This window comes from Phaenicophaeus curvirostris, chromosome 1, assembly GCF_032191515.1.
Source record: "Phaenicophaeus curvirostris isolate KB17595 chromosome 1, BPBGC_Pcur_1.0, whole genome shotgun sequence".
Taxonomy (NCBI): domain Eukaryota; kingdom Metazoa; phylum Chordata; class Aves; order Cuculiformes; family Cuculidae; genus Phaenicophaeus; species Phaenicophaeus curvirostris.
The window spans coordinates 91,194,911-91,221,649 of NC_091392.1; the positions used below are offsets into that span (position 1 = coordinate 91,194,911).

Here is a 26,739-nt window from a genome sequence, read left to right on the forward strand (position 1 = left end):
AATCATGTGGCTGAGGAATGCCAAAATACTCAGAAACCAAATGCCTCTTCGATATTTGTATTAATTAAAAACTTAGTGAGTTTTCTTCCTTTATAGGAAGGTTTTTCATATCGATAAAGCATTTTCATTTAAAATAGATCTCTGTTATAATAAAGACAAGACACAGTAGCATTTGGGTTAAAGTTCAGCATAGTAAAATAAGAATATTAGATGTCAGTCGCTATAGAAGAAATACAGAAGTTGTCAATAACAAGATAAAAGCAGGATGTTCAGAGTTCAACACACGGTGTAGTGTCTACATTATCTATATCATCCAGGCTTAAGTGAGCCATACTTAAGGACTGACAAAACATGCATAGTCTGAGAAATATGCAGCAACTAAGGAACCGGATCCACAAACATGCAAGTTTTGAGCTAAAGCATCATAAGACCCAGCAGAAATGGTGTAATTTATATCTTTAAATTCACAAAGTACATAAATTTTCCTTTGCATTCTTTGCTGCACTTCAAATTCATTAGTGTTTTGTTACTATACGGAAAAGAGTATGATAAACGGCCCAGGATTCTCTTGGTTTCTATCGAGATGCTGCAGTCCCCAATATCAGCTAAGTGTAATGTGCAGAGGTGGCTGTACACTGCCCTTCCTTATCCAGCAGCAGTAGCAGACACCAAATCTTCCTCCGAAAGAGATATAAAAAACAGAAAAGGGTACAGACATTATGAAAGGACCAGAGGAAAATCCCAAAGACAGTCATGAAGCAGAGAGGGCTAGACCCAAAAGAAGGGCAGAACACACCACCAAAGATGGTGGCAGTGGTAGCACGAAAGGCGATGAGGACAACAGACATGGAGCTCTAGCTCTGTGCCAGGACACATTTCCATGTCCATCGTGTTGACAATGCTTTGTTTTCTACCAAAACCAACTCCCTCCCCTTCCCAACCGGGTGAACCTGCACCACCTGCTTGGTGTGCAGGGGACCATGGAGCTGTTCCTTGGTCTCTGCATGAGGAAATGGTAGAGAGGGTGACTCCTACTGCCTCAATACACTGCTGTCACAGTTGTAGAAACTAACATGCTTCCTAGTAGTACCTACCACCGCTACGGGGTACTAAGCCCCCAGTTGCTACACCATTAGCAGAGATGCAGCCCATCACTGCCAGCTGCCCACTTTTGCTACCTAAATCTTTTGAGAAGGCATCATAATTACGACTTTTTCCCAACATATGAAAAGGCTGAGTGCAAACAAAATTAAATTGCTTCCCGTGGTCCTCTTCTCCAGTGTATCCATAAAGGTGTCAAAACTCAACCCAAAATAAAATAAAATACCGATTAGATTAGTTTTCCAGGGTAAAACTGTTCTGTGTAGGGAGAAAAGGATAGATCACTTCTATGTGAGGTACCTACAGTTCAGCCATCCACATTTCCCTTTAGTTTCTGTGAACAGTACTAGAGATATTCTATTTTACAGTTGCAATATCTACAAATCTTACAGTAACAATTTTCTACAGTAAACAATCACAGAATTGGGTAGAGGAAATGGCATTCTCAGGAGGACATAAGATTATTCCAGGCTGGAAACCAACTGTTCATGTTTAGTTCTGTATGTGAAACCAACACTTGGAGACTTGGGATTGAAAACCTCGAAGAGGAAAAAGTACCAATTTATTGCCACAAAGACACACAACCTGACTTTTTGATTTAGAGAGGCAGTTCCCAAGCCTGAAGCACTTTTAAATTCAATATTTTTTTTTAACGCTGAATTGCTAACTGAGCACTTAGACTGGGTTTCAGAAGAGCTCGAGTGATGTATTTAACACCTGCTGGGTACACAGCCACTTACACCGCGTTCAAACCAGAGGGAAAGGAACAGCTGCTATTGCTCTCCGTGCCTCAGGTTAAGCCCCAGGAATGGGAACCCCCCACCAGTAGCACGTGAAAGCACCAGCACTCACACACTGCAGCCTCCAGTGATCTAGAATTCCCCTACTAATTTTGTATGCTTCACTCATAGCTTGTCTTTTAACTGCATCCAAGGATGAACAAAGGTAAATAACGCAGCATGCTTTACCTGGAGCTGACCCCAAAAGCCACTTCAAAACAGCAAGCTTGGGCAGATCCTAGCCAGGATCTCTGAAGGGAGCCCAAAAGAGCTTGAGCTTACAAAGCCTTATCAGTCCATGGGTCTGAACAATACTCTAGTTACTAAGCAATTTCAAGAGACATTAGTGTTCCAGGATGTTTCTAAAGTGCAGTCATTTAGCAAGTGAAGATAAATTAAAGTAGGGTGAGAAGCTGAAGCATGCTGCCCTCTGGCCTAGGTGATCTTGACAGAAGTCAGGTTTTCTCAGCTCCCTTTAAGCTTAGAGCCCCAGGAAACATACCCTGGCAGGAGGTCTGCCCTAAAAAAAATGTGTTGCAGATAAACCCACAGATGTGTTAAAAATTACCCACCTGTAGCTACTAGCCCTGAGTTGGTCAACGCAGGAAGGGGAGCAGTACTACTTCTGAAAATGGGGAAAAAGAGCTGCTTCTATACAGAGAATTGCTCTCTCTTCTTGCACCAGTAAGTACCAGCACACCAGTATCCTCCCAGTGCACAACACCAGTGCTTTATGAACATGAGTGATAGCAACAAAGACGCTCCTAACTCCAAACTGTATCTATCACCTGTTTAGTGGTGGATTTGGCAGAGTTAGGTTTAGAGCTGGACTCCATGATATTAAAGGTCTTTCCTAACCTAAACGGTTCTATGATTTTATGACCAAGAGAACTCATCCTAAAAAGGAAAGGGTCAGATAAAATGCTGCCTTAGCAGGCATTGGGTTTACTGGGTTTGTTTTATGTTTGTTTGTTTTTAAATCTAGAGAATCTGCACATCTCCTTATACTGCTCATGCATGTGTTGGGAGTATAGACTATATATTTGAAAAGACCGAACCACAAGCATGCCTACCAAGTAAACCCTCCAGGGATAAGGGGGAAACTACATGCAAAAGACTCTTCAAGCTGCCTACACACACAGCAGCTGCCTGCCACAGGGTCACTGGAAAAATCTATTCGGCCATTCTGATCACTTTTAAGAGCACGGAAAACACAGACAAAAATACAGAGCACACATCTCAGACTAAGCATTTTTGGGTAGCCTCAGGAAATTTCTGGCACATTTTAACATCATGTAAGATTGGCAGAAATTCTGTGGAGAACAATTTTCATCTCCGCCATTTGAGGAAGATTAAGATCACAAATAACTTAATTGCACAGACTAGCCTCAGTAGGAAAGTAATACACAGAGTGCAAGAAAGGTAAGTCAAAAGTCTGCCACCTGTGCTCAACACAGAAAGTGTTTAAGAGATCAAACAATTCTCTTTCTAACCTTCAAATTAAAAATGGGAAGCAGAAGTGACTGCAGAGGATTCTCATTATAAAAACAGTGTCACTGTTCTGGTTCATCACTCAAGACTTCTGCTAGCATGTACTTCAGGAAGCTCAAAGTACTCTTGTACCCTACTATACAAAGTAGGAAACAAATCTCCTTCTGCTGTATTGCTGTGTTGAATAGCAGGGTCATTTTTCAAAAACAGTTTTGAAGGGTATGGAGCTACGAGCTGGATGTGATCAGAAGCCCATAGATCTGTCTGTTGCTTTCAACAGTCAACTACAAAGTGTGAGCAACTTGCCTGCAGAACCAAACAGGAGTCGATCTAAATCTGTCTCAGATGGTTCATCTCATTCCTCTCGGGAGGCCCCAAAAAAGGCAGCTGCTCCTCCTCACTAGCAGTGCTTGCCATCGCATCCCAACAGATTAGGCTCCATCCCCCATGAAGCTATACATTATCAAACTTATCTGAAGCAGACAGTGCTGACGCTCAGCTTCCTCAGTGTCTGGAAGAATACCAGCTGTCTCCATCTCAGCCCAAGTAAAGGGAGAGAATATGTGTGTGTATCAAGAGGAAATATTTCTTAGAACTCTGTAGGACTCAGAATCCTTCATCTCTTCTTTTCCCTATGGACTACCACAGCAACTGCCTGGGATTTACACCCTACTCTATCCCTTTGCATGCCCAGCTGCAACAGACTCCTCTTCACATCTTCTGCTTGCATTATAACTATACCACTTGGTCTCAGTCAAATAACTTGCCCCAACAGTCCATCCACTTGGGGTTTTTTTTAATGGACTGTTGCAAGACTGTCTTTATCAGACCAACAGAAGGAGATGCCCAGATTATGCAGCCAGGGGAAGATACATCTGCATGCCTTGCAAAGCACAGGAATAGACACTGTAAAGAAAATGACTGTACTCAGCAATTCCTTAGCTTTTACCTCTTAGAAGTCCTTCATGGGCCTGGTTCTTAGACTCAATAATCTCTACGGTCCTTTTTCTTCATCAGCCTTGGAGCATTAAACCCAATAGATGCCACATAGTTGTTCAAGTTGTAGATTATAAAGTTCATTTCTACTGAAAGGCAACGAAGTTGAGGAAGAACTTTTTACCTTGAACTAAAGAACTGGTCTGTAAGGGATACTAGATAAGACTCATATTCATTAGCCTTTCTTAGAAGTGGTCACAACCAAAGGGATGGCAAAGTACAAAATAACCAGGAAGAAACAGATCTCTACTGATTTAGACCTTTCAAAGCCTCTAACAATCTCAATGATGCGTTAATGGTTGTGTAGACACGGCACAGACTGGTGCAATTCAAATACATGGCTCAAAAGTTAGATTAGGCTCTTAAAACCCAAAGAACAAATCACTCTAGCTAATTTTGCAACAGAAACTTGTCTCTTGGGGAAGTTTTGCATTTCAGGATGCAGTCCAGGAATGAGTTAGTTTATGAACAGTCACGTCAAGACACGTGACACACGTATCTTGGATAACCCATCCTATCAAGAAAAACAGCAGTCTCTACTGTGGCGACATTACATGTGAGGAAGTGCTAGTTTCAAATAAAAGCATTTCACTCCGGGCTAAAACAATTTCCAGACAGTTTTTGATCCCCTAAACCAGGGACTACAGCTTTGCTACCAATTGGGAAAGTGTTCAACAATTTGACATGTTACAGCTAAACTGCTGTATGATCATTCAAGAAACCTGAATGTCTCACTAGCAGTCATTTTTACCATAGAAATTGCACACTGTGTTCAAATCTAATAAAACCACATAATTTTGTTACTATGGAAAATCCACTAATTCTATCGCTATTTCTCACATGTTTACAGCATTAATCCATTAATCTGTAGGATTAATGACTGACTAACAGTAAGACCACAGTAGGTGGTGATTAAAGCAATAGAAATGCCCCATAATACAGATGTTACTGCCTTGGTGTAGGGAGGCACCGTGTGGTAACTGAATATTAACTTCAAGGATCCAACTCATTTTACACAGTTGGGCTTTCTGATGAAAGCTGAATTTGGAGCACATTAGCATGCTCTCCCAAGATTTTATTTTTTTTAATCAGTAAATATAATGAAATACTGTGGCTGAATAGTATCACCCTCACCCACATACATCATCAAAACAAGGTGACATTGTAATTTTTATTTTATAAAGCTTGTTTTTGGCACAGCAAGTCATCTGTTCTCTCAGGTACTGTTTAGAAAGCAAGATTAGTAGATTAATCTATTTACCTCCTCAAGTACTGTGCTTTTTATATTGCCTCATTTACCACGTAGCTTCAGGGATGGCAAATAAAAACTGTCTTAAAGCTGTGATTTTTTCAGGGCTGTTTGGCAGGGCTCTTTATACCTCTTGAAGTAAGCTTATAATTTTGCAGCATTAAGCCCCAGACTTAATCTTGAGTATAAAGTACTTGTAAAAATAAAGATTTCCAAGTAGAAGGCTGAAGTATGTTACACGTTCATATTCAAATTCCGCAAAGCAAACCCACTCACATATATTCACCTGGCAAGTATGTACAAGAGTATCTGACTAGATATGAAGTGATCCTGTTTATGATTATCGCAAAGAAGACTATAAGCATGTATATGTCATCAAATTAGCTACAGCCTGTAGGCTTCCCCACACTCATATCTGGGTTTGATCCTCAGAGTCATCTGCGTATTTCTATTAAGATACATTCACTAAACGTTCATTACAAGGCAATGACAATTAGTTTCCTCCATTACCTGATTTCTAGTTAATCAGCAGTCTTATGAGTCTGATGTCTCACATACTAATGTAGAGCCAAGATCTGTCTGTTTACACAGGACAGAAAGCAATTTAAATACACACTAATCGAGTCTGATTTTAATTACATTACACACAGTATTTGCCCAAGCAAAAGCACAAGGGGAGTACATTATAAAACAAACCAAAATAAAATCCCCAAAACTTGGCTGCTGAAAGGAAACCATAGTCACATCTCTCATGTTAGTAATGTTGATAAGAGATCAGAGTTGCTGCCAAGGTTATTGTTATCCTGAATATATACTGGCTGTTCAGACACCAGTCACAAGATTTAAAGAATAAAACCAGTTACTTTTATATTGATCTGTTGCTTCATGTAGACGTAAACAAGTTGTTTGCTTTTTTTGTTGTTTTGTTTTGCTCAAAACAACCACCATTCAGCATGTGTTTAGAAGAATACATATGTTACAGGAGCCTTTTAATCAATCATAGTAATTTGTAAACCCATTTCAAAAATAAATATTTAGAGGTCATGTAAGCAATGAACTCAAAGAATGGCTTAGATCCAGGCATTGTGTAGACTGAATGATGTGATCCTCCAGACATTTTTCTGGCCATGTGGTGCCATCAAAGAACTTTGAGACTTTTTTATTTAAACAATGTATGAAAGGAAGGAAAGAGACACATGAGGAACTGAGAAATTTGAAATGAGACGGGGGTAATGCAAGAGAGGTCATACCCCACCACTCAAACATAAGCGACCAGAAGAGAAGGAATGAGATAAGAAGAAATGTCAGAGCAGCAGCGGTAGCCAGGTCTTTTCTTGGAAAGAGCTTAAGAATGAAATGAAAATAAAAACCAACCCTCATACTTCTCACACACTGGCTACTCTTTGAATTATCTTCTTTTTACTAGTTTGGATAAGACTTTTACTAGACAACCTTTCTTAAGTGCCTACTTAGACCCAGAGGTGCTTGAGGAAAGCACTGAGGGCTCAGCTGTCACCCCAGCACCATGTGCAGCTGGCGAAATACACTGTCTTCCTGTAATTGTCTTTCTTTGATCAAAGAACTTCCTGGGAGTGAAGGAAAAGGAGAAGCAGAAACAACACCTCACTGCTGAGAAATGATCTCCCATCTCAGACCACTAGAAATGTGCTGCCTTTGCTTCAGTTTAGCAAGAGCATAAGAAGCTGAAGTGCTTCCCTTCTGATTTTGATAGCCATGCAGAAGACCTTCTCTGGCCTTGCCAACAACCATGCCAGGTCTCCTTACCAATTTGTAGCCATATACTTCATTGGGCTACTCTGCTAAATCAGATGCAGATGCTTCTGTAGTAAATCTTTCCTTAGTCGCGTGCTTCAGAAAAAATGAACTGGAAAAGTCTGTTTCATAGGCTCTGTATCAGCCACAAAAAAAAAATGCATAAAACCATGAAGTCAAGCACAAAGCCCCTCCGGAGAATTCTACACACCACTGTCACATCCCGATTTTCCAACTTCATCCACTCAGCTGAAAGGACGTTTAAACCAAACATTTCTGGGGACAAAGAAAATCTCATTTCATTCTTCTCTCATTATTGAAGAGTGTCTGAAGCCTTCTATTCTCAGAACAGTAAAAAAAATGTGCTGGTAGATGTAGGGATATTTTAGCCTCAGAAGTGGAATTTCTCACAAGAAGTTTTGAGCAGCTGAAGATGTGGGAAAGGACATGATTACTGGCTCTCAACTAGAGCAGACACTAAACATGACTTGGCCCCCTTTAAAGCCCAATTCTACAAAAGGAGGTGAATCAGTTAGTGAATAGAAGAGTAATTTATCACCACACCCACAAACCTCTCTCCCAAGAACTGCTGTACACCTGAATATCTCCCATGAAAGCAAACCCCTGCTCAAGGTGAATGCCATCTAAGGCCTTCCTGTGAGCCTGGGCCTTGTTTCAGACCCTGACATGCAACACACACTGTGTTATAACAAGAAGCCATCATGCTGGAAGACAGTCTGTTTATGGGAAATGCCATCACGCTTCCTCTTCTGACTCAGAACACTAAGATGGTCCCTCAGCACCCCCAGAGCCCTCAAAGGCACCATGCATCCCTGTCTGAAGCCTGGCAGGGAGGGGGACACAGCATAAGGGAAATTAGGGGTCACTAAAACCCCCACAGAACTCACAGAGTCCCCTCAAATCACAGTTCAACTTAACGCAAAGCCAGAAACATTATGGAAATCCCATTGATGTGGAAAAACACCAACAAGCCCACATGTAGCTTTTCTGCTTATTTCCTGTACACGTCTCTCCACCTACTTATTTTTCACATGCTGATTATGCAAACCTGAACTATGCTTTTCTAACACTTAGGAAGTCTTATATGTAACCGCCTGATACTATCTCCGAGTGAATTACCACCAGAGTGGGAATCATACCTTCGAACAGTCTTAGTTCAATTAAAATCCCAAGGTTTCATCCCTGCCACTACCATATTTCTCTTATGGTTACTAGAAATACTGCTGTATTTCTCTTCCTTCTGAGAACCCCTTGTGATGAAATAGAACAAATCCCTCCCTACCCTTACTGCTCATAACGTTGCCTCTCCAAGTACCCACTACACTCAACTCAACAAGGTTAAGTTCAAAGCTGGTGGAGGGTCTGGAGCACAAGTTTTATGAGGATCAGCTGAGGGAATTAAGATTGTTTAGCCTGACTGTACCAAGGCGAGTGGCACCAGGAGAGGTTTAGATTGGATGTTAGGAAAAAATTCTTTACTGAAAGAGGGGTGAAGCATTGGAACAAGCTGCCCAGGCAAGCAGTGGAGTATCCATCTCTGGAGCTGTTCAAAAAACACGTAGACATGGCGCTTTGGGACATGGTTTAGAAGGCTTTACTCATGCATCCTGCCTTGCACATGCAAGATACCTGCTTCTCAGGACACTGTTAGTGACTCCCTTGTCCCACACAGAGCCCACAATGTGGTTCCTACTGCCCATTCCCTTTGCTTTACTTACTAGGGAAACACAGCTTATACATTGACCACAGTATCTGTGTGTACATGTCTATGTCTGTGTGCTGATCCCAGAGTTTTTGTCTTGGTCCACAGTCATTACACCAAGGTTTGACAAAGGGCCGAAGAAAGCAAATTCTTTCAAGTTCTTACAAGTTTTCAGAAAACAAGCAGGGAGGCAATTCTATAATTATCCTTACAGAAAGAGAGTCTGGTATCTGTGATCCCAGAGAGAGGGGAGAATCCCAGCAAATTCCTCAACCATGGGAAAAATTTCAGTTGAGACGCACAGTCAACCACTGGACATAAATTTATAGGAAAGTAGGCATGTTCAACCCCAGTGTTCAGAAAACTACTCGTCTGGCTAGGCAGGCACTGTAAAACAGTAATTTGAATGATTTATTCCATTCTTTCTTCTAACAAATCTTACCCAGCACTGGAACAGGAGGGACCAAACTGGTGGGTGACATATTTGCTAGCACAGAAAGGATTTTTAAAAAATTAGATTTTATGTTTTCCAAATTAAGAAGAAAAAAAAGCTAGTGACAAGGTGTGGCAAAGGATCCCATTTGTTTCTAAACCTGTCTTTTCAAACACTGTGAATCATGCTCATACTTCCAATACAGAAAAAGCATCGGTTCTGAAATAAACACCAGGATAGAGCCAACATCTGTGTTCTGGGATAGCGGAGTTTATTTTCTCAAGGTCTGTGTATCAGAGCAGAGATATGTATAGTAGTATCTTGATCCCCACCCAGTGCTGGCTATGGCTGCTTAAGCAAGGAGGGAAACGGGAAGACTGACCCTCATTATCACCCCTACTCATGACCTGCCCCTTAATTTCCCATGCCTAGTTCAGCCCAACAAACCAACCTCGCAATGACCCAATACTCACGCTGTTTACCACTAACCATTCTCGTGATGATCCATGCCAGTCACAGAGCAAACGCAAACCACTCACCTGGCAGACCTGCAGGCAGTTGCGGGAAGGAGCCAGTGACCTTTTCAGCCCGCAAAAGCTACACCAGGAAGACAGTGCTTGAACAAATTTTATCACACGATAGAAAACTTCCCCACTGGCACAGAAATGCAAGGGGAGACTATTTCCCACCAGCAGTTTAATATATGAGAGTGTAGCCTCAGCACAAAAGGAGGCGTGAACTTGCAGGCTAAAAGAGTTGTGACAGATAAGAGTATGCACTCTCTTCTGTCCCTGAAGGAGTTCAGACTGGGCCAGGCACATAGAACATAGCCTGCCACAGCAGCACTCCTCCAAGAACCAGGTTTTTAACAGCATGAGGTACAGGTAATACACTACAGAGGACAGCAGACTCAGACACATGGCTGCACTCCGCAGTGGTCAGTGAGAACTGAGCTCTGCCACACCTTCTCTTGAACCTTCATCCCTCCAGAAACTGAATAGAGAGTAGAGCAGAACTGTGGACTCTACAGTTCTGTCCACCTACCTTACCTGCATCATGTCTCAACACTTAATGCCACCATCACCCTCTCTCCAATCTGCAGATACCTTCCTTTCTTCCAGACCTGTGAAACACTATTTTTCACAAGTAAAAATTACATATCTACTCCACCCCTTCAGGACTTAGTACCTATCTATAAATACTATGATGGGATTTATTCAATTTATTTCCTAGTTTCCCAGGTGATGATATGCCAGACCTTCAACTTCATCTTGAGCAGTCAGCATAGGAGAGGTCAGCGAGTTGGTAAAATTGGTGTTTGAGAGCCAAAAAACAGGGAGAGGGAGTTCAGACACTTCGTGCTAATACACTAACACAAATGCATACTCCCCCCATCAATGACGCCAGCACAGGAAAAAGTTTTAGGAGCAGCTTCTTCACACTATAATCTCCCTCAGTGTTTTGATTTGGTTCCTTAAGCACAGTATGAACTGCTTGAAATCATCCGCAGCTAACCTACAACAAGGACAAAGATCTGGTGTCTGAATTTAGGAAAAAGATCAAAATACAACAGCTCCTACACCTCTGTGAAACCTGTATTAAATAATCAGGCAAGGAGCTCAGTTTAATCTTTTTACCCTGGTTTTCTCTTACCATAACACTTACTCAGTTGATAGCCACTTCTTAATTTAGGAGTTTGGGATGAGCATGTATTTTCTGTTGTGCCAGGCTTCAGACATGACTTCTGACATCAAAACAGGCACCACACACCTCTTGCATGGCACGCCTGAGCAAACTGTTCCAGAGAAGCTTTTCTGCCAGGACTGGGTCATGATACTGGCAGTGAGCGTGGGCTACAGGGGAGTCTGGAGCAAGCCAGATCCCTGATGTAAGAAGAAGTTGAGCAGAAAGACACTTGTGAGGTAAGAAGATGGAAGAATGATTCTCCCTAGTAATACTGAGAAATTGAAAAGACTGGAGTTTGGCACAGAGAAACGCATGGGTTGCAAGATTTTATTTTTGCTAATGAATCCTTGACCGTTCATGCACTCCTGCATAGCAATGTGAGACTCCCAGGTGGGAAGAAGCTGAACACCACACTTCAATTTCTTTTTTGCCCAGAAGAGCTTGGTTAGTTCACCAGAACACGAGAACATATAAAACAATACAAACATGGCAAAATATTGTTAAAACATCAGTTTAAATCCAGACCAGTTTTTCCTTTTCTGTAAGGCTCCGTGTGGCTGCTCCTGTTAGCGAGGCACTGGAAGGGGTGATATTTCAGGCATATTCTTCAGCAGTGCTCTATAATCCCCGACTATGCAGCAGGCCTGCCAATCACCCACCTTGTTCTGCTTGCACACAAACCCAAGTCAAGTAACCTGAGGAGACATTAGCAACTCAATACTCACCGCAATTCCACGTAGTGGTCTGACCAAGTGGCACAAGCACTTAACCACAGCTTTTAACAACAGCACACTGTGCATGCTAATTCCTCCTTGATATTCCATGGCAGCTCCCACTGCGAATCGGCACAGACAGCAATGGATTTTGGCTTAACAAGCCAGCTCAATTGCACTTGCACTTTTTGGAATGAGGAAGATTATCATTCCTACCTAAATTACACCATGATCCTGAATGCACTCCGCCAACCTCCTCCGAACCGTGAATTGCCAGAGTTAATGTTCAGCCAGGAGTGTTGCAGCTGGGACTGCCTGAAAGGCTTGGCCATTCCCTTCAGGGGAAAACACCAAAAGAGTTGATGTCATTTATACGTTACCTGACTCTGACGAGCAAACTTGCTGGCAGTCAAACGCAACACAAAACATTTTAAAAGAAGTGCTTAGGACATATTTTTCATCACCACAGTCAATCCAAACACCCCATCACTGTCTCCACCTTATCCCACTCTGCAACAGATATTAGCAGGCTGAAGCAACAGCAACAAGTGGATGATGAAAACATTCCACCAGCAGAGATGGGACTAAGCTGAACACTGTGTGGGAGCATCAAGTTAGATATTTTCTATACCCTGCAGTTGTTTTTGCATGGCACATCACTTTCTGATCTTCTTTTTTTTTAACGAACTATTGTGCTCAAGCTCCCTGGGGCTTCTTTCTTTGCAACAAGAAAGCACTTCACAAGTATTAAAATCAGTTCAAGTAAAGTAAAAAAAAATTTAAAAAAGGAAGAAAAAAGTATAACTCCAAAAGCCTGTCTGATATTTTTTCCTCCCAAAAGTATGTATTTTTTCCCTATATGTTCTGATTCCTTCTGTATCTTTGCTTTAAAAATGTAACAGTAGAAACGGATAGTCCAACAAATCACAATTTTGGTAACACACCACAAAGCACACACATACACCATTAGGCATTGATATTGTAGGTCGACAATACTAGCTCTGCTCAGAAGAACTGCTCTTTTCTTGCCTGGTCAAAACCCAAGGGTATCAAATTTCTCATATCTTCTATGGATGAGAGGCATGAAAGCTGTTCAAAGCCCAGGTCCAGAGTGAGGTAATGTCCTAAGGCAGTGTGGCACAGCAACCGTACAGCCAACAGGGCACAGGAATATAATTCATTAGACTTCATCTAGAAAGGCCAGGCACTTTGAGAGGCACCCATGGCATCTACAGTTGGCTGGACAAAGGGAGCTGTGGATGACATCTGTTCAGAGCGAGGCTTCTACTTACTCATCTAGATTAGGAGCAAGTTGTTTAAACCACGCAATTTATGAGCTAGGCTTTTGAAGGGATAACTGGCTTTCATGAGTATGTCAATGAAGTAATAGGTCTGCCAGCACTAAAGGACTCCGTTACCTTAAGACAAGATGCACAGTAACGCACAGCATTACTTCTAAAACAAAGCCAGTTATTTCTTTCCAAATAGTATCTGAAAGTTGCCAGTATCAACAACAAAAGTATTCAAGAGAAAAAATAAAGGAGCACAAATATGGGGATCAGCTGGAACATCAGACAGTGTTTTCCTATAACTGTTACTATTTTTAATAGCAATGGAGTCAGACCATGTTCTACTAGTGATAATGTAATTTAAGCAATCTATTATTCACTATCATGTTGAATCAGCATTCTGCAAAACCTTCACCTCCATCTCAGGTTCATCCCCTTATCCAACTCCCAGTAAGCTCATTCCAAAACCCCACTACATTTAATCCCTGAGTTTATAAAGCAGATAACATAAACACTACTGCATTCAACTCTAGGAAATTACAAGCACACTACTCTTGAAATCTCCAAGGAAACTCCTGCTGGGATACTATTTAAGACTTCAGTCCCCAAAGCAACATTTCTTAAATGACCTTGAGCCTACAGTTACCTAAGTCACACCAAAGCTGCTCAGACTTGTTGTTGCTGGCATCAGCTCAAATTCTTTTAAAATACAGTTAAGATGTGCAATAAAAAGAGGACGATGAAGTCAGCGCATAGGAAAGATTTTTTTAAAGTTACCCATCAGAAAAAGCAAGGCAGACCTTGCATATAAACATGAGCAATCATTTTCAAGGGTGGCTGAGTGCCCTCTTCACTTGCAGTTTATGGAGCCATCATGCTCTTCAAAGTGCTGCGTGTCTTAGCCTTCAGCTGTGTTAAGACACTGTTGATGAAGGACCAAGATGCATATTAATATGCAATCTGTCAGAGGTGTTTGAAAATCCATCTGACCCTCAGAGGAAAAAATTTCCTATCCTTATTACTGAGCATAAAAAGTTACCAAATGCCTCCACGCAGGACATGGCTGCTTGTAACGCCTTCCCCACACCACAACACCATCAGCTCCAGGTGAACCATACGGGTTCTTCATGCTATCTCCATCTTTCAATAGTGGCTTGGAACCAAGAATGTTAGTATTGAAGAACAAGGGCGGAAGGGCTGAATCCCAAGATAAGTAAGCGGCAGGGCTGACCTCATAGGCTGTTCCCTAGAGCATACCACTGGGATCGCATGACGTTCCTGGAAACAGTATATGAAAAACAGACATTGAGGTTTTACCATTCACAGGCAGGAAGTAAACAACGTTTAGCAGGAATTAAACACACTTATTATTAAAAGAAATTGAAAACACAAACCCCACATACAAATCATGCTGAGGTTAAAGCAGTACTTGGATCCAGTAAGGAAACACAGCAGAAACAGGTCACAGCAAAACCCACACTTGCAGTGTACACACATGCGCACACTTCTGAAGGTACAGAGAGAACTACAGACATAGCCTTCCAATGCTCTTCACGAAACACGGCCACTACATTAGAAAAATGAGAACTAAAGAAACACTTAGTTTGGTTCAGATCCACTCCCAGAGAAGTCAGTAGAAAAAACAACAACAATCTTGGAGGATGCCCTTCTAAAGGATTCCCTATCTGCAGACTGGACCTGCTCCACAGGGAGGTCTGCTGCCTACCTGAGGCATCAGTGAAGGACGTCACTAGAAAACTTCCTTCCTCGGTGAAAGACACAGATTATTACCCTCTGGTAGTATTTCAAATTGGGAACAATGACACAGCACAGGAAGCTGAGAGCCATTAAGAGAGACTTCAGGGCTCTGGGGTGCAAGTAGTCTTTAGCTCCATTCCAACACTAAGGAATGAGGAGCAAGAGATCAAAAGCAATCAGTTGATAGATAACTGGCTCTGAACCTGGTGTGAAGAGAAAAACTTTGGGTTGTTTGATCATGGAGTGGCCCATGCACCCCCAGGCTTCCTTACTAGGGACGGGGCATGCTTGCCTCCTGGGGTACTAAAGTCTTTACTATAAATTTAGCAGGGCTTATAAATAGAGCTTTAAACTAGACGAGGACAAGGCTGAGGTACTTAACGTCTTCTTTGCCTCAGTCTTTAATAGTAAGGAAAGTTGTTCCCTCTGTGGACAAACCCAGGAGTTAGAGGAGCAGAACAAAGCTCTTGTGATTCATGAGGAGGTGGTTAGAGACTTGCCTGCCCAGCTAGACACCCACAAGTCTATGCTGCTGGACGGGATCCACCCAAGATTATTGAAGGAGGAGGCGGATGTGCTTGCCAAACCCCTTTCCATCATCTTCCAGTAGCCCTGGAAGTCTGGGGAAGTTCCTCTGGACTGGAGGCTGGCTGATGTTGTGCCCATCTACAAGAAGGGTCGCAGGGAGGACCCAGGAAACTACAGGCCTGTCAGTCTGACCTCAGTGCCAAGGAAAGTCATGGAGCAGGTGATCTTGAGTGCTATCATGAAGCACATGCAAGAGAACCGGGTGATCAGGCCCAGTCAACACGGGTTCACAAAAGGCAGGTCTTGCCAAACTAACCTGATCGCCTTCTATGACAAAGTGACTAGGCTGCTGGATGAGGGAAAGGCTGTGGATGTGGTCTTCCTGGACTTCAGTAAAGCCTTTGACACAGTTTCTCACAGCATTCTGCTTGAGAAACTGTCAGCCTCTGGCCTGGATAGGCAAACACTCTCCTGGGTGGAAAATTGGTTGGGAAAAAATTCTCTGATACTGAAGATTATCGTTGTGTTCTTACATGCCACAGACTTTCAGAGTAAATTCAAGGCAAATACAAGTTTTAAGAAACATCGACAATTTTTTTTTACTGTGATGATATCAAAGATAAGTATCTGCAGACCTTAATACACTGGCACCTCAGCTGCCTAAAGCTGCAGCATTAACACCCAAAAATGGAGGCAACTGGCATCATTCCCATTTTGTATATTCCATGTCAGGCTTATTTGGACCACACAGACAATTCATAACAGAAACAATACAAGTCCTGTACTGGTCCCCTTCACATCGACTGCTGGGAAACCCATCAAGTTCACCCCAACTACCACTTAAATAACAGGCCATCACTCGTTTAGATGAAGTAGAATCAGAACAATGATACTGAACTAGAAGAATATCATAGAGTGATCATTTCATCATTTCAGGGAGAATACTTTAGTGGGCTTTTAAAATTTTGCTTAGGTTAAACAGGTTGAGAAAGACACTCACTTCTATTCTTTTACTTTTTCTTCTCCAGTAAGTTGTTCTGAGCAGCTGAAGAAAACTGAAAACTCAGGGAGTACTCTGAGGTCAACACTTTAATGTTTTCTTCTCTTAGAGGTAAATTAACTACTTAAGGACGAAATAATTTTAGAAGTACAATATTCTGTGCTTACATAGTGCTTTTTATCGGCAGAACTCTAAGAGCAGCATATACTTTTTAATGCACTCAACTCCAAATACAGAAATATGGACTTAGAAAAGATATCAGCTTTTGGCAAAAAAACCCTTTAGGTTTTTCAGCACTAAAAAGTCATAGTTTTTTGGACCAGAGGAAGATAAACAGCTTTTGATCAGTCTCATCTCATGCAAGTAAAGTCTCACACCCAACTAAGTTTTTCTTGATGTAGTGAAGCTGCACTACACTGAGATCTGGGCCCTATCCAGATGCCTGGATCCCTTAATTCATAAAAATTTGGAATTACAAGAAAAAGCTGATAGGACACAAAATCTCAAGTGGCAAATACACCACCAGGGCACTGAGAACCACTCAGTCCCAAGTTCACAGGTAACAAAACATAAGCATCCACATTAGATTCTACAAGAGAACAGACACAAAGCCTAGTGCATCCCAAGGCCAATCCACTGCTCTCTCCCCCAGCTTTATAATTCTACATAGAACTGAAATAAACACAGCTCAAAGCAGTGTTCTGAAAAATCTGTGTACTTAAAAACCTGATCCATGTCTTAAGAGACAGGCATAAAACATAACAAAAATATTAGCAATTAGTTTTTAGAGACCGTGATCTCACAGATGACAACTGAGCAAATTCAACTTAAGTCAATGGAACTATACCCCCTGACATGAGATCACAGCATAGCACTCAAAAATACCTTAAATCTTGAAATCCCTAGATGCAATGTCTATGGCCAATGTCTGCATTATAATAGCTACATGTGCATTACCCTGAAAGGAGGTTTCAATTATTTTTATAGTGAGATAATGTTCCCTTGACTATCTTAAAGTCTTAGTAGCATATAACAATTAAATTTCATTCTTGAGAAGACAATAGCTAACATCTGCAACCTTGAATCTACACAAGAATTAGCAATTTTATTATCTTCATGAGATCACTGACTATCCCACAATATCATAAAGCTACTGACAAGCTACATACGGAAATTCAAGGGGAAAGCAGGGGGAAGTATTCTCCAAAGCCAAACGCAAACTGGAAGTTCTACACTTTGCCAGTTGCAAGAAAAATGGGAAACAAAACACTTCATTTTTTTAATAAAATATCAGCTAACGTTCTTAGCAGAAGGAAACCCATTCTTTACCAGCCAAATCTGACTTTCATCCAGTGAACTAAAAATACATCTGCAGAGGTTTGTTAATATGGTTGACCTCAAAATTTGGAACTTTCTTCCTTCCAGATGCAAAATAGCTCAAAATTATGCATTTTCAGGGAAGGATCCAAAGGCCCCTCTACCGTCTGTTCCCCACAGAAGTTAATCATCAACCCTTAGTGAAAAAAGCTAGTCTTAGAGACTGAGGAAACACTGTTATTCTCACTTTTGGATAGAAAATCCAGCAATTAGTCTCTTCTGTATTTTCTATGATACACTTTACAGCACTGCTATACAAGGTTTAGCATGCTGCATGATGGCATCACTGACCTTTCCCAGCGCTGCTCTCCTGTGTTTGGCATTTAAACTAATTAGAGCAAAGAAAAGACCGTGGTCACCAGGGCTGTGCACAAATGTAGGTTTTTCTTTTCTCCTCCCCTTCCCACTTTTCTTAACATGAGGTAAAACCAAAAAAACAACAACAAAAACCAACAAAAAATACTACATGTACTTCGGAGAAGCACAGAAAAGGTAACTTGAAGGCGGCTATATGAAAAGGCTCACCCCAAATAGGGTATCCCATTCTCCAGCAGCACAGTAGTTAGCCAGAACTAAATCCCACCTGGCATCCTTTTCAAGAGTGTGTAGCACAGATGTGGATCAGAAATATTTGGACCAGAAATATTCATTTAGAGATGCAACTGGAGGTTACTTGCACTCATGGAAGAGATGAATCCTAACTCCCACCAGCAGCTCTACCCCGGCATGCTAATAAAGATGTACGAATGACAATCTGTGATCCAACGTGATCACTTCTAAGCTAAGCCAGCAGTATTTAAGGCCCTTTTTATGCAGAGTAATGCACTCTCCTACAGCTTAAACCCCTTGGGAGTTGGTGGAGTCAAAAAACATTCTACCAGCAATGTGGAAGTTCTTCAGTCAAGGACGGAAAGACCCGAGAAGAGAGGAAAGTAGCAAAAGACAGCAGATTCATTTCTTGAGATATGGAATTTGACACATGCTTAAAGGAAGTCAATTCAGGAGAAATGCTGCACCTAGGAAAATGTCTGAGTGTGCTGGTCCATAATTACAGTCTCGGCCTTTTCAGCAGAAGGGGTAGCCCATCAAAAACCCAACCCTCTGCAAACCACTTGGGAGCAGACAGCCTTCAACTCTTTTTTTTTGTGTGTGTGTGAGAGAACTTTCAAGACCCCATAAAGGTGACACAGAATTATCCCATGCCTCTCAGAAAGTGTCTCCAGATTAATCAGAAACATAATTCATAGTTCTAGATGCAGAGAAGTCAGTTCATGATGCATTTCTGCATGTATATTAGCACAGAAACACACAGTGTAACACAGATTCAGAAAAAGAAAATACTCTTACAGATGTGGGGCTGAAGTGACCTCAAAATGAACCACACTCAGATTAAATATATACCCTTCTGAACTTTCAGATATGAAACCAAGATCCCTAGGTGACTTGGATCTACTTCTGAGATGCACAGAAAACAAATAAGCTTAGCTCTATAACCATGCCTTACGTGGGCTCCAGGAACAAATTTACTCTATTCTCACAAGCTATTTGACATCCCATGAGGACACCAAATGAGACTGGGCAAGAAAAGGAACCTCAAGCAAGCTGCCGGACAGTGGTTTACCAAGAATAAGGTTTCTCTGGGACTGCAAGCTGCCCAGCCTATGTGCAGGGCACAGGCACTCTGGCCAGAGGAGTAACAGAGAAAAGGGCAGAGCTGAATGGGCTCCTACCTGCAGTAAGCCAAGGCTCCAAGTATTGACACAACCCTCTTCAAAGACTTCAAAATGTTTACAGTGAACACAAGCCCTCCCTGACTTGTGGCAACCAAGTATAGATGGACATTAAAAAGATGAAGCTACAAGGGACTAAGAATGCAGACAGATGCAGGTATGTGGGATGGTCTATAGGGAACACAACGTCTGCTTCAAAGAACCAGCCTAGTCATTTCCAGTTAAGTTGCTAAGGTGGAAAATAACAGCTTTTGCTTTGGTTCTTTGTCAGGAGGGAGCCATTTCAAGGCCCTAATTGGCCTCAGTGGGATCCCCTCATTAGTCATCATGGTTCACTACAAACCAGAGACACTTTCTGTAAATGGCCAAACCACAGTGATGAAACATATTTCTTTGTGTGAAGCAATCCCTTGCCACAACATAGATACCATCAGCTAGTGTCATCATCCTGCATTTTCTTTTGTGAGTGAAGATGCTCAATCTGACCACTGGTGTGTCAAACAGACGGAAAAGGCCTGCTGAGAAGGAAGCTTTGGATAGCTTCTTGGCAATGCACTCTGGCTCTGGACTCTAAACCCTGACATACCACATGTAAGTTGGTTATGTTTTTCACCCAGAAAACAAGGAGGTGCACCTCCTCAGCCACAAATGGAGCTCTTATAGCTTACATGTGGCTTCGACTCTGCCAAGTGAGAAACATAAGGCTGGAAACCAGGCTGTCCCACAATAACAGGAATTAAAAACTCCAAAGATGATGCAAAAAAAAGTAAAAAATCACAAAAGAAGTGATGCAAATTAGAAAGGCACAAGTAACCTCAAACACAAAGATCAGCAAGTCCCGGAGGAGCTTTGGCTTGCCAAAACAAGAAGAGCAGGTGAGCACCATCTACTCTGGGTGCTTACATACAGAACCAAGGAAGGAAGGTAGTGGTACACAAGACCCCTCTCTTTGTAGGCACCACTAGCTCTAAAGCTTCTTCAGTTCCAATAGCAGCTTCAACACACACCAAAGGAGAACACACAGCCAGCCAGCCATACCTCAGAGTACATTTTTCCCTATGAGATGTAGTTTAGAATTGCAGCTGTTTGATTCTTACCAAATTTAAAAGATTAGTCAGCCTACTAGGACTAATTTCTGTGACAAGCCGGTATTATATTATCAATGATTTCATGATCTTATACTGTCAAGGATCAAGAGTATCAGCAGGATTCTCCATGCACAGGGACACTAAAGGATAGAACTCCTGCAGCTTTTCTTCTGAGGTGACCCTTAATATTAATCCAACATAATGTGTTTATAGTTAACTCTGTATAATAAACTGGCAGATTATACTCTGTTCTGTAAGACTTTACAGGTTTGGATATTTTTAAATAATTTCAGCATAACTGGTGAGCAGTTCAGTAACCCTCCACCTCCTAGTTTTGGGCTACATTTGTACAGTCCACTAAAAGAAACTGCTGTAAAGTGGGCACACATTTTTGAATTTAAAGTAAGTTCATGAGGTCCTTGATTCTCTAAAGAATTTCTCCAGCCATTTTGATAATTGAAGATTAGGAAGCAGCAGTTTCATCCCCAACCAGAAATGACACTGTTATTGGTGTGGGGGTGAGGAATGGGAAGAATGACAAATCATGCAGTCATGAGGAATATGAAACATCTCAAAGACAAAATTAAAATAGATGGACTGCTACCGACAAAGGAAGTAACTATGGTTATGTAGAAATGAAGCATCAATACAGCTATTACTCAGAGCACTAGCACTGAGTGACTCGATTTTGTTACGCTATACTTAATTCAGAGGAGTAAGGCAGCTTCTCCAGCTGAAAAGTTTAGTGCAATACTAATAAAAACCCAAAGCAAGTAAGTGTAGCAAGAAGTTAAAGATGCCGAGCCTTGTTTGCTGATTTGTTTCATTTGAACTACAAATGACGATAAGTGTATTCAGGCTACAGCAGTCTTGGTTATAGCTAACTTTTATTTGTTACAAGGTTATTTCACTCTACTTTTAACTTGCATTTGAACTCCAGTTCCTTAGGTGCCTTTTCAGAAAAAAAAAAAAAAGAGACTGTAAAGTTTCTAGATTGACTTGACTTCCACCTTACATGTAAACAGGAGATCTTTACAGCTGGCTTACAATAACACCTTCTGATCACTCCTCAGCAACAGCTGTAGAGATACAGCACCAGCTCAGCCACCAAGAAGCAGGAGTTGGTGCAAGGAGCCTACAGGCTAAATGGTGATTTTGTATCTTGCCTTCAGAGCTGACAGAGACATATCTCATTATGCAAAAGACAGTACACAGCTCTGACGTGCTTTGTTGCACCTGAAATCCAAGTGCATTACAGTGAAATGGCTACAGAAAAGTAAGCACAAAAGCAATAAATTACATTTCTAAGGAAGTAGCAGCTACCTAAAGAAATGAACTAGTAGGCTGGCAACATCTTACGTCACCATGCCAGGAGTTTTACGTCATGAAGGCAGGCAAGTGGATACAGAGCCAACTAAGCAAATATCTTGTTTACAGTTCAAAAGCTTGAATTAAGAGATATTTCACAAACTTTTTCCTAGTGTACCATTTTAATTGGTTCACCCAGTTAAACGGCTCAGGATGAACCAGTGATACTGTAAAGGAACTACATTGCCTTCTGTAATGAAAGATGCTAATGGCATGGTAGGAACACCCACAAAAGCAGTAAAAAAACGCCTGTCTTCATAAGCCTATAATTGCCCTGCCCTGCATCACTAAGTAATCTCTTTTAAAACTGATTTGATTCTTGTTTTCTCCTGAGTCTCTCGTCTTGAATCTGCCAACTTTCCCCTTCCTTTAGCTGACCCTGATCATTCGCATCTCTCTCACACCTCTACCCTATCAGCTCTGCTAAGCCTACTGGGGGCCTTTGACTTGTACAGGAGTTTTTCTATCCCGGCAAAGAAATTCTAACAAAAGCCTTCCAATAAGGCCAATACATATGCTTAAAACTAAATACAATAAATCTGAAAACTGAACCAATACAGCAGTTAGATCAATTACATTTTCTTACAGTGACTAATAACTCATTTTGTGTTTTAAAAGGAAAGACAGTAAACTGAAACACTGGAAAATCACATAAAATATTTACTCAAGTACAGCATCTCTGAAGCTCTGCCAATCATGTAATAGATTGAACACGGCATTACAAAGTGTTCTCACGTGTAACCACAGTGACTCTACATTATAGGTTATTTAAAATCCTGTGAGATTCACTTATAATTTAGGTAAAGTACTTTTCTTCAGGTGTTTTACTGGTAAATCTCCAAAGCTATGTTCCAAAAACTGATGTGCAAAATTCACAGCCTCTAGGCCCTAGCAATTTGAATCCTACAAAATAATCAGAAACTTTAATCTTTTGCAGAATAGCTGCAATCCCATGTTCTTGCAAACAGTTTTTATATTTTGTTCCCTAAACAATAAAAATATCACAAGAGCTGCTAGCAGGTTGGAAGGAGGTCAACAAAACTAGTGTCTGGGGTTTTTTATTTCCTTTCTTTGAAACTCCTTGGGGAGTCTAGCAATCAAAACTTAGCGAAGTGCTTAAGTATGTTGTGTAACAGGATTGTCAGATTCGCTGGCTTCAAACTAAAAAGACTATAAACCAAAATTCCTATTATGGATATTTCTTGATATTTGGTGGTCTGTCATGCATTCTCACTACAGATAGTCATTTTCATCCTCCTACTATTAAGATCTCTGATTAAAAAGCATTGTCGCAATACTTCCACGAAATTACTGTAATTTGGGAATTTTACTTTTGGAAAAAATGTAGCAGAATAATTAACATGTCCATCAATTCTACTCTCTTAATTAAGGCCAAAAGTGGAAGGGCTGAATTATTAACCAATTGCTTGCTTTGGCTATTACACTGACAGAATGCCTGACCCACTTCCCAGTATTTCAGCAATGCCAGAAGTCAGAATCTTGCTCTAATTTTGCCCATAAAGCCCTTTTCAAATGGGCAACGCAGACTCATGAGAAACATCAAAGATAAAGTTGTGTCCTTTGTAGAAACATCTGAATTAATATTTCACTGCTGATGTACTAAGGTAACGCATTCTGCAACATTTTCACAAGCACCTAATGCTGAAAATAAGCTTCCAAAATTAAAATTTCACAAAGTAATTCAGTAATTCCTACAAAGTATTCCATCTTCCCGCTCTCCTGGTACTTTACAAGCAGGTATTAACATCATAAAACACTGCACACATATAAAACTCATCACATGCAGTAGACACAGAATCATAGAATTGCTAGGTTGGAAAAGACCTTTGAGATCATCAAGTCTAACTGTACCTGTCCACTGCTAAATCATAACCCTAAGTACTCCCTCTACCCATCTTTCAAATACCTCCAGGGATGGTGACTCAACCACCTCCCTGGGTTGCCACTGCCAGTGCTTGATAACCCTTTAGGTGAAGAATTTTTTTCTTGATAACCAATCTGAACCTCCCCTGGAGCAGCTTGAGGCCGTTTACTCTCCTCCTATCACCTGTCATTTGGGAAAAGAGACCAAAACCCACCCCACTACAACCTCCTTTCAGAAAGTCCTAGAGAGCAATAAGATCTCCCCTCAGCCTCCTCTTCTCCAGACTAAACAACCCCAGTTCCCTCAGCTACTGCTCTTAAGACTTGTTCTCCAGTCCCTTCACTAGCTTCGTTGCCCTTCTCTGGACACTCTCCAGGAACTCAGTGTCTGTCTTGTAGTGAGGGGACCAAAACCAAATGCAGGTTTTGAGGTGTGGCCTCACCAGCACTGAGTACTAGTCCTGCTGGTCACGCCATTTCTGATACAAGCCAGGATTCCATGGACTTCTTGGCCAATTGGGCTGGCTCACATGCAGTTGGCTGTCAACCAACACTCCCAGGTCCCTCTCTGCCAGGCAGCTTTCCAGTCACTCTTCCCCAAGCCTTCCACTTCTCACAAAGAAGGTGAAATCACAAATTCTGTGGCCAGCTTAGTTGTTTAGAGGAAAAACTACTATGTCAGTCTTGCTTCCCCAAAATATAAAGCAGCACTTCAGATCTACACATATAATTTATATATTATTTCTTAACTCCTCAGAGGAAATACTGATACCTAACAAGCGTTATTAAAAAACAGAAAAAATGAACCAAACAAAAAAAAGCCACCCAAAACCCCAAACCAACAAAAGAACTGCATTTGCTTTAGCATGGAAAAAGAGGGGAAAACAACCTCAAAAAGTTACAACTTAAGGAAAGAAAAGTTAAGTGCTTACACATCTGCTGGAATTATAAGCATCTTACTCACCAAACTATACAGTCTCCAGCTTATCTGACATGGCTCCATGAATGCATCTCTCTGCCCCCAGGAGGTACAGTTAGAGATTTTAAAAGTCTCTGAGGACAGTTTAAAATGAATAAAAAAAAGTAGAACCATGAAGCAAAAAAGTCTCAAATAAAGTCCCTGATACACATGGAAAGATCCGAGTTTAATCTCACCAAAGACTGATTTTTAAGTACAGACTGTAATTTATTAACTATGAAAATGTTTGACTGGTCTAGACATTACCAAGGATTTCTTCATTCCTGAATAACGTGTCTCAGAGTAGGCTAGAAGATGGTCAAGTGATGCTCACGTGCCTTCTGCTAAACACACAGCTGGCTCTGCTATGTTTTCATGTGACAAAGGTAAACAAGGAAGGCAAAATGTGTAAGACATGGAAGGGAATAAACAAGACACTCTCAAATTACCAGGTAAAACACTGGCTGACAGGAAAGGGAGTAGGACTTCCATAAGGTAGTGAAAATGCCATGTCTGTTAGAAACCTAACAAACATACACTACCTGTGACTATTTGTAATACATGCTTAGTCTCCACACTAGGTATGAACTTGAAGGAATTAAGACAAACAAATTTCATGACTGTTTTTCCTCATCACTTTCACAACCGTATAATCTCCAAATGAGTGCAGAAACATGAAACGTACCTGACATCCAAATCTCACCCTTCTTAACTAACACCTCTCATATTGCAACAATTAGTTCAGCAAGGCCTTTTCACCCAAATGCTGCAGGGTTGGTGGGAATAAAAGCACATGGTTAACAAATTAAGGAAACTAATAAAATGTAGCAACGTCAAGTAAAATGCTGCTGTGTTTCAAGTTTCTTTTCAGACTACAACCAGACTTGTATTTCTTTAACTTCTCAAGGACTAAGCATTCTTCTTGAGAGAAAATCTAACCCCACCACTTCCTATGCAGCACTCAAAATCAAAATGAGTGGTAGTACCCTTGACTTTGGCTAAAGTAAGGTGCATTTGATAACAAAGCCTATAGACTACACATCTGTTGGCAGCCACCAGCTGGTGGTCATCTTGCTGAGCAGCTAACTTTCTTGTATTGAAAGACTCAAAGCTCACACATGAAACTAAATGAATTCCTAAATTCCTGTGTGTGGCTGTAATTGCCTCAAAAGGCCTTATACACATCCATAAAATATAAATATTTTAATAATTCTATAGCTATAGTTACAGAATTTATGATATTTTATTACAGATTTGAATAGTTATTTGCTTCCAAACGACGTAAATATTTAATTTGATGTTTCTTTCCATGGCTTTTCCATAGTACAACACTTGATTATTGGCTCTGAAAACTGAGTTTTTCTAGTTCAGCATTGACCTGTCTCTTTTTTGTAGAGAGACCACTAACATCAAATGCACACTAAAAAAACACTAGTGAGTTTATAGTTTCTCAGGTTTTAACACACCAAAGGCAGAAGAGCAGAAGAGTTCAGGTGGGGTATGAAGAAAAGTTCAGGACTTGCCCCTATCAGATGTACTGCATGGTTTAATTTTGATAATAGTCTGTGTTCACAAAAGCCCAGAACTGTCTCAAGTCAACTCTGAATTATGCAGGCAAACTGGGAAAAGATGACCAGAAAAAACTACAACATTAATCAAACTAAGCATATGTAAAAATAAGCTGAAGCACATACATGCCATATTATTCTTTAAAAAAAAAACCCTAGTGGCTGGATTTCTGTAAAAGCAGATGCAAGGTTACTGAGCAGCATTGCAATTAAATCAGCTGTTACTCTGCACTCATACTTTTCACAA

General features: G+C 41.1%; 1 protein-coding gene across 6 annotated transcripts in view; it reads right to left on the bottom strand.

The window, feature by feature from the left end:
* Positions 1–26,739, bottom strand: part of CMSS1 (cms1 ribosomal small subunit homolog) — a 240,226-nt gene that overhangs the window by 41,609 nt on the left and 171,878 nt on the right. Inside the window, exon 1 of one of the 6 annotated variants that reach the window (XM_069868278.1) lies at positions 14,273–14,309. The exons of the other annotated variants lie outside the window; for them this stretch is intronic. Coding sequence (XP_069724379.1) covers positions 14,273–14,294 — 22 coding nt within the window. The 5' untranslated portion in view covers positions 14,295–14,309. Of the gene's footprint in view, positions 1–14,272; positions 14,310–26,739 lie in introns of those variants that run through there. 6 annotated transcript variants of the gene reach the window in all.